The 9,706-nt window shown below is 30.2% G+C and overlaps 1 protein-coding gene across 2 annotated transcripts in view; it reads right to left on the reverse strand.

Annotated features, from left to right (window-relative positions):
- LOC130448166 (protein sidekick) overlaps positions 1-8,849 on the reverse strand; it is a 582,707-nt gene extending 573,858 nt beyond the window's left edge. For both annotated transcript variants that reach the window (XM_056785411.1, XM_056785410.1), the window contains exon 1: positions 8,352-8,849. In XM_056785411.1, the coding sequence (XP_056641389.1) occupies positions 8,352-8,463 (112 nt within the window). In that variant the 5' untranslated portion in view covers positions 8,464-8,849. The remainder of the gene's footprint in view (positions 1-8,351) is intronic.
- Positions 8,850-9,706: the final 857 nt, after the last annotated feature.

Genomic DNA, 9,706 nt, shown 5'->3' on the forward strand with positions numbered 1-9,706 from the left:
ATAAAAATGTAAGGGTACCTAATACTGTAAAGTAATATCTAAGAAAGAAATGTCGTGCTATATGTTTTATTCAAATACGTATCAAAGGTTATAAAGTAAATTCATACAAAACGATATAAATAATAATAATAATCTTTATAAACAACACAAGGTCCTTTCCTGAATTAATTCTTTGTTTTCAAAAAAGGTGGTTGAAAGGGATATAAGGGCGGATGAATTTTTATTTTAATCTAAATCGGAATCTGATTCCGACGAGAACGAATCAGCTCTTAATTAATTAATTAAATTATCAACGTCCCACATTTTATTTCGAAAAAAGCGGACATGTTGGATTGCCTTACTCCAATTGGTTTGGGTAACATTATTTAAAGCTTTAGTAAATACAGTTTGGACATCACTAATTTTAAATGTTGTGTTTTTCCTTGCCACCTCACCCTTGATTTGTGCCCATATGAGTTCAATTGGGTTGAATTCACAATGGTAAGGTGGCAATCGTAAAACAATTTTATTTTTCTCTTTGGCCATCTCATCAACGACATATCTTTGGACTAATGACCGATTCTCTTTAACCAATGCCAATAGTTCTGCCCGCACCATATTGTTTTCAAAATTAACATTTCGTTCCCTTAACCACTGTTGTATGTCCGCTTTTCTTGTGGAACTTGTGGGACACTGGTCTAATTTTCTGGAATGGTAGGATGCATTGTCCATTACAATGACTGATCCGTCCTCAAGTTTATTTAAAATTCCTTTAAACCAACCCTCGAACCTATCTGAGTTTATCTCCTCATGATAGCCGTTTTCTTGGATTTAAACATATCTAGACCATTCTCTACAAAACCATTTTCGGAGCCAATATGTAAGATTATTAATCTTTGTCCTTTGCCCGTCGGGTTTTTTAAGCCCGTTTAAAGGCCACGGATAAATTCATCTCGTGTACTTAAGACTGTAGTATCAGTCCACACTTTGTTCACCGTGTGACCGGCATTTACCCAAGTCTCGTCAAGATAATATATTTTTCTTCCTTCCTCCTCGAATTTTTTAATATCCCTTAGAAATCTTCTTCTCCAATTAATTATTTCGTTTTTATCTTTCAAAACACAGTTCCTAGAACGGCTCTTGAAACTGCAATGAACAAAATATTTCATTATTTAATTGGTAGTTTAATTTTAAGTTTGAACATACCGGAAATTAAGCGAGTGGAGTAAAGTTTTCAGGGTTGTTTTCTTTAATTTCGGCAAATCTTCATGCTGTTCAATAGCCATCATTATTTTTTGGACAGTTGGCAATTCGTTGATTAAGAAAAAGGAATATACGATTCTTCTAATCGCCGCCTTATGTTCGTCATTTATATGATCCAATATGGGCTTGGGTCTAGAATATTCTTTAGGTTCCGTCAGAATGTTTTCCTTGTGTTCTTTAAAGACTTCATATACTGATGCATTACTTGAACCTAAAATAATGATGTAATATTAAGCCATGTGCTTATCTATATATTTAAAATAATACGGTAACTCAAACTACTCCTTTATTACTGAATTAATTTACATGCAGTAGACTAATTGCATTGATTACTTACCCGTTGCCATAGCTACAAATTCAACGTGTTGAGATTTAGTCTTGCTTGGGTTTTGTAGCAGATTTGCCATGAAGACATTTGTAATCATTATTTTCTCCTCTAATGACAGATGCCTTTGCACCCTTTTTTTAGGAGGTGACAGTGGTGGCATTGCCATCAAATCATCCATAGTATACTATACAAATAGAATACTATTTATACAAGTAGAAATACAAAACCGCCTAAAAATATGGAGAATTTCCGTTTGACAACCATAGCGGTATCTATAACTTAAAATGTAAAGACTGTGATTGTTTTTATATAGGAAGATCCATAAGATCGATCCGCGAAAGGTTCAAAGAACATATAAAATGTATTTTAAAAGGAATTAATGACAAATCAGCCTATAGTGACCATATTTTAAATACAAATCATAATTTTGTTAATAAACCAGAATTACTTCAAATTTGCAATAATAACAATAATATAGATTGTTTGGAACAATTTTTTATAACAAAATTATTAGACAATAATATTTTAAACGAACAAATCAAATTTAATAATCCCCTGACAGTTCTTTTTTTGAAGGATGACAAATTCAAATAAAATAAATTAATAAAAGTCAATATTTAAATTCATTTGTTTTGTCGTTGTCATATGAATCTCAAAAATTATTATGAAAAATGTTTTTGTCATCATTTTTAATTTATTCTTGATAATGGTCTGTTAAAGACCGAAACTTAAGTCGAATAATAAAAAATATTGTTTGGAAAGACATATTTACTTATTTAATAGTTGTTACCTAGATATAATTCTGATTTGTCGAATCTGGAAAAAGACTAATTTGTTTGATTACTAATCAACGGGTGAATACAGCCTCCTGAAAAATATAGGTTTTGTAAATTAAAAACCATAGTTTTGAATTTCGGGTCAAATTACCTGTACAGAAATCCAATCTACCAAAGTCTTTAAAAAGACTGATTTGTAAAACAGATAATAAACACTTAAAGGCAATCGAAAGGTAATCGAAGACGTAACAGCAAAAAGACACAAACATGAGTGAGTCATGAACTCAACAAGAATTTGTAAAAGGCATATACAATTATAGTAAAGCGATGCGCATTTGAATTTTTAGAATATAATAATAATAAATTAATGTAACGTGCAGCTGTGTGAACTTGACTTTCTCAGAGATAGCTTCAGCCAATACGAATCGTTATAAAAGGTACTAGAGGTACCTTTTATCCCATGAGCCGATCACGCGTTTTTATTGCTCTCACTACCGACCGGCCAGATTATAGTGAGGTCGTCGAAAAATAAGTCATTCAAGGAATTGTTGATGGTTGAATGTTTAATATGGGATATTTTTAAGAAGAAGCTGTTGCCCTTGCACAACAATATTTTTAAACACCTGGTCGATATTTTTTTTGAATTTTTAAAAAAACTATAAATACACCTAATGGTTGATTTGTGTACCTAAATGAAATCCAAAAAACCTCCTTATTAATGATAAATTTTTAGTCTATTTGTTTTACTTGGGCCAACTTTATATAGGTTTTTGATCCTGTTTGGGAATTTTAAAAATAGAATAGGTACTTGCATGGTTTGAGAAAAAAATAATTTTTGGGTAGTTTATATACAACTTTTATTATAATTTTTTTTAATTCCTTGATTAATTTTTAGAAAAAAAAATTATTGAAAATTCAAAAAATTTGTAGGTAGTTTCTGTAGTACCATAACCAGAAATCATGCAATGACAGAAGACGCTTTTAAAATTTTTCTATAGTCTTCATTTCAACAAGAAGTAAAATTTGTCATAACAAATAATACTAATAGTAATAAAAAAAGATACAGTTGCTATTGCATCCTCTAATGGATTTTCATTAGGGTACTTGCATGGATTTGAGAAAAAAATTGTTTTGACTAGTTTATATACTACTTTCATTATATATTTTTTTAAATTCTTTGATCAATATTTATAAAGAAAGAAATTATTTGAAATTCAAAAATTTTGTAGGGTACATTTCAGTAAGGCCGCCATATTGTGTGACGTCATATAATACGTTCATTAAATATAATATTTTTATCTAATATAGACCAGAATTGAAAGATTTTATATTTCTATTGCCTTAATTAATTCAGATGAGGTCTTTTCTTAAGTACCATATCCAAAAATCAGGCAATGACCAGAAGACGTTTTAAAATTTTTTCTATAGTCTTCATTTCAACGTGAAGAAACATTTTTCATAACAAATAATACTAATAAAAAAAGATACAGTTACTATTGCATTATCCACTGAACTTTCAATAGAGTAGTACTTAAGTATAGTTTGAAAAAAAAAATAGTTTTGAATAGTTTATATACTACTTTCAATATATTTTTTTAAGTTTTTTGATCAATATTTATAAATAAAAAAATTATTTGAAATTCAAAAAATTTGTAGGTAGTTTAAACATTTCAGTAATGCCGCCATATTGCGTGACGTCATATAATGCGTTCATTAAATATAATATTTTTATCTAATCTAGGCCAGAATTGAAAAATTTTTTGTTTCTATTGTCTTAATCCAGATGAAGTTTTTTCTTAAGTACAAATATATATACATATACAAAAATCAGGCAATGACACAAGACGTTTTTTTTATTCTTTGATCAATATTTATAGAGAAAAAATTTATTTGAAATTCAAAAATTTTGTAGGTAGTTTGAACATTTCAGTGAGGCCAACATATTGCGAGACGTCATGGGTATAAATACATTTTGCGAAACTTGTGAGACATTCAAAAAATTTTTGATACGCACCAAATAGGATCAATAGATGCCACTTAAGGAACATACTAGGAAAGGCTCTTTCTATATGTTTCGATTCATTTGTGTATATTATTATCAGGAATGATACTTATCAATCCATATTATCCAATATTTACTTCGTTTGTTACAAATCCGTGTGTTTGTTTATGATTACCTATCATATTTTATTCACACATGTAGTCTAAATGGTTGTTTACATTAATATAACATCGTTTAATTTATTTCAATGGGTGAATATTGTGGTCAGCTTACAAGACATTTTGACCAAAGCAGAATAGAAATAATAGTCCAGGAACCAGCGACGATGAAGGTTTGTCGTTTGGCATGGAACTTTGAGAAATGCTTTAGATAGTTCTAGTTCGATCAAAATAGACATTTTCAATAAGAAAAATTTTGATAGCGTCCTTGATTTTATCATTACATTCTAGGCGTTCTGATCAATCCCAAGTAAGATTGAAGGAAGGAAGAAAATAAATGAATACAACACTAAGATGATGATAATAAGCCGAAAGGAGAAGAAATATAAGATAAAATTAGACCAATCACAAATACAGCAGATCAAAAGCTTTAAATACATGACACTATAGAACTATCCGGATATAGTGATATTGAGACAGCGGAAGGAAGCATTTAATAAAAGCAGTAAGAGCAGCCGGATGTCTGAACGACACTATATGGAAAAACAAATACATAAGTATTGAGGCCAGAACCTACAAACCTGTAATCAGACCCAAGGACGTACACAGCAGAAAGTCGGCCTGATAAAGCAGAAACAAAAAGGCTCCTGGAAACAAGCGAAATGAAAGTCCTACGAAAAATTACTGGAAAAATGCTCCTAGACGGGGAACGTAGCGACGACATAAGGCAAAAATGCAGAGTGGAAAATATTAACGAATGGTAGTAATGAGCAGAAAGCGCGAATGGAATGAACACATAAGTAGAATGAGCGAGGAAAAGGATAGCAGGAGACAACTCACCACTGAGGAGAAGAAGTATGGGAAGGTCACGAAAAAGATGTAGTGATAATCTTACCATCAATTAAGGCAATAGGCATACTGAGAAGAATGAACAGACAATCTGCCTAAAGTGGAGTAGGAAGAAGAAGAAGGCATATTTCACAACTGAGCGCTGACGCACATCATTCGTTTTGAAATCGAAGCCGTAAAATTTTTCCAAATTTCCCTCAACTATTGTCAATGTAATCTATTAATAAAAAATTGTGATTGTGATTGAAGATTTTGGAGCTTTGATTTCAAATTTCAAGACGAACAAACATCACAATTTTTTGCTAAGAGATTACTTGTTAAGTATTTTTCACAATAAACTAAGAAAATTTGAAAAATTTTTGGAGCTTAGCTATCAAAACGAACGTATGACTTTTTTGGCGTTACAAAAAATGCTAACATTACAATTTTGTAAAAAAAGATTCGTGGTAGAAATCCGTGGATAACTTCACGCGAATTAATTTTGTTCGATATGAAATTATTTTGTTGTTTCGAAGAAGCTCAATTATAGTTAAAGGTTACAAAGGTTTTAAAAAAGAATTTTTTCCTTCAATTTTTTTTGTGTTCACTTCATAAAGAGAAATTCAAAAAATATCAAATTACAGAAAATCCAGGATTAACGGTGGTTAGATTTCCACCATATCATTGCGAACTAAAACCAATTGAACTAGTATGGGCACAAATAAAGGAAGAAGTTTAAAAAAAATAAATATGTCAAAATGAGTTAAACAGTTCTTTTTAGAGGCTGTAAATAAAGTATAGCCTGAAAACACAGTTATCCATACGATTAAAGAAAAAGAGAAAATGTAAATATTGATTGCGACAGTTTATCTTCTGATTTCAACTCTGATTTGATTTTGTAAAAATTAGCTTCCAATATCAATGGGAGAAGACAAAGAATGAAAACATCGAATCGTAAACAAAAATGCATTTCTATTGGCCGAAGCTGTCGGAACGCGTATGTACACAATGTCTTCGACATATTCCTGCCAGGTAGCCTGCGATAAGCAGTGGCGTCGCTTGGTGAGATTACTTTAATTCATAAATTTTTTTAAATAAATAAAAATAGTGTAGTGAGAATAAAGACAAGTATGAATTTAATAATAAAGATTTAAATATACAAACACAGCAAGTTATTATAATATAATAAGAATTGCCGAATTAACTAAAGTAAATGAATTTACCATTTATTGTGTAGTCACGAATTGATCATTCACAGAACCGAAAAACATATGAAGAAAAACTGAAATCAGTTGTCAAAGGTACTCAAGATTTTATACGTGGGACAATTTATAGTTTATATGTTGTGACATTAGAAGTAATACAGTAAAACGTAACAAATTATCCAGAATACAATTATACCAGTTTAGAAACATTGCATCAAGTTTTGTCAACATGTAGTTTTAAACACAAAAACTGAATAAACGGATGGCAATAACCGAATCGTCAAGGATCGTTAGAGGGCGACACGATTATTTTCGTCAGATAAAAGACTACCGAAGTTATAATAGACGAAAGGGGTTCAAAAAGGGCTCAGTTCACGTCTGGTACCCTGTTTAAACCATAGGCCCTCACAGGCAGGTACATTGTACTCGTCTGTTTATGTTTTATAATTTAATATTCAGTTGTAGTAAGTTAGCGAGGTGCGATTGCCTTTTAACGAATACTTTTTTGCATATGATATAAATATTTTTAAAAGTATTTATAAAAATAGTAAATTCATAAAATGGTGTATCTACGCCTATGGTAGATCAAACCAAATTGTCGGCAAGGGTTTTTATAATCTGCAATTTATATTGAAAGAACTTTACTTGTACTTTTTACATAAAGACTATCATCTATGTACGTAGCAATGTTTAAACGTCAAAATTCCAACCCTACCCTTCCAACCCGACTATTATGACACAATGTTCTTCACATACCTTGCGGAAAAATAGAAAATTTTATAAAAAATTTCACTTTTTTACCTGCTGTTTACAAGTTATATGCAGGTTAATTAGGTGAATTTATTAGTGTAAACTCGATATAATATTCATTATATTTGTACAAATGCTATTTCATACGGAAATACTGGAGGTATAACTTAAAAAATATCCAAACTGACCACTAAAATAAGTGATATCCCCATGGATTGCGAATTCTTTATTACTTTATAAGCTAAATAGAAATTAACTCATTCATTTTGAAAAAAACTGTATACGTAACGTTTTTAAAATATAGAAATCTTTCCCCACTTTTTTAAAATTTTGAAATTCATTTTTATGAATAAAATTAATAATCTCTGCGTTAAATACTGAATCTACGCCGCTAAGAAACTTTTGCAATAATAAAAGGAACAATAAATCTTTGTTTAGAAGTGTCGAGAGGATTTCAAAAAGAGTTTCATATTACTGCATTTTTCACTGAGAAATGAGCTAAATCTGAAATTTTCCAGTGAATCATCGACTAAATCAATTTTTGAAAAACTACTCAAAATATGTGGCGCGATAATGTTCACACGACCTTCAAACAAGTAGTTCGTGAGAACTAATAGTTAAAAGGAATGTTTTTAATACAAAAATAAAATATGAAAAACAATGACAAAAGTATTAATAAAAAAGTAATATCTAATGAAGTCAGCAAATTACTTTTGTTGATTTTTCTTTTCGTAGTTCCAATAAATCAGAAATCAAAAAAATGTTTCTAAATAAGTTTCATTTTAGTTCATATTTACTTATTAAATTCTACACTCCACCCCCGTACTAAAATAATGTTTACGTTTTTTATTATACATGTAAAAAGTATCCAATCAGTAAACATTCACTGTCCTTTCTGTTCAAAACGTATTCTAAGTAGATTGGAATGTATAAGAGTGTAAGAAGTTATGCAATTTTACTCAAAGCAATTATTTCGATCACGTATTTCACTACATATCATATTTAGAATCAAAGACATATTTAAATACATCAACATCTTATAATAATAGATTCTCAATTTACCTGCTATTGTTAACGGCAGTATAAAAACGACGAAACACCAGTAAAAAAATCTAATGTGGGACTTCCGTTCCTGGACTCCCATGTTATACATTCTTTGGAAACCCTTTACCATGTTCAAAACTTCACTTAAAAACTGTTCACAATACTTTAAACTCACAATTCATGATATAAAACCCAAGTATAAACCACTTAACTCGTTATTTATTATAACCACGATACTTTAAAACTCTTGAAAAAGTTTTCAAATGACAATGACACCTGTGGATACTTGGAATGCCGGATTTTACACTAAAACCAATTGAACTCACAACATGTTCTTCATTTTCACATAATTTAGAAGATTCACATTTCTCAGGGACGAATAAATACATTAATTATACTTTTATAAGATTTTTTCGTGTTTAAAATCATGGCCAAAGAGCGTCCGCGTACACGCCCGAATAACTGTGCTCGTAATCCAGCCGCGAATGCAACTTTGTGAAGTGCATGTTTTCTGTTAAAACTTTTAACGCATGCGCTAAACAGTTTCTAAGGTATGAACAACAACTTGATTAAATATTCGAGCGCAGTGGAGACATCTGTCGGACAGGTAAAGAATATTGAGAATTAGAGAGATGGTTTACATCTGATGTGAATTAAAGCGACAGGGCCGGCATTTAGGAATTTTCCCTAAGTAACATGAGTCGTTTGGATCAACTTTTTTACGTGTATACTATTTAAGAATTGTAAATAGAAAAGAATATGCATTTTTATTTATTTATGCTGCTTTTTTTCTTCATTCAATTATGAAAATGTAAATTCTTGCTATTTAAACTTAATTATAATCGACTTGTAAAAATAAATTATGAAGTATTTTTTAATGTGCCCACAAAATATTAAATAGGTGTTTATTTTTTTTCACATAAAACATTGTATCCTCACTTTTTAGTATTCACATATATCGCCTTCTTTTGATCGACTGAACAAACGTTCAATATTGAATACGAACAATATTTGTTGTATTTATTTCGGATCCGTTGTTTGTTGAATTTACATAAATTTACTATCGAATAACTTGTTTTTTACAATAAAAAAAGAGATGTACAGGGTAGGGTGTACCAATTTAACGACAAAGTTCGGTATATGATTTCTTTTCAGAGATATCAAATATTATTGTTATTAAAAATAATATATTTCTTCAAGGTCTATATTTTGATATTATCTCGAACTATACAGAGGTTTACATAACTGAGTTAGAAACGAACCGTATGATTTTTTTGAAGCTCTATCACTTCTGTTAAAGTTAAAGAAAAAAAATCAGTTCCGACTGAGTTTCAGAATTTAGGACAATATCTTTGGACTTGATTGACTTCTAA

This window comes from Diorhabda sublineata, chromosome 8 (genome assembly GCF_026230105.1).
Source record: "Diorhabda sublineata isolate icDioSubl1.1 chromosome 8, icDioSubl1.1, whole genome shotgun sequence".
Lineage (NCBI taxonomy): Eukaryota > Metazoa > Arthropoda > Insecta > Coleoptera > Chrysomelidae > Diorhabda > Diorhabda sublineata.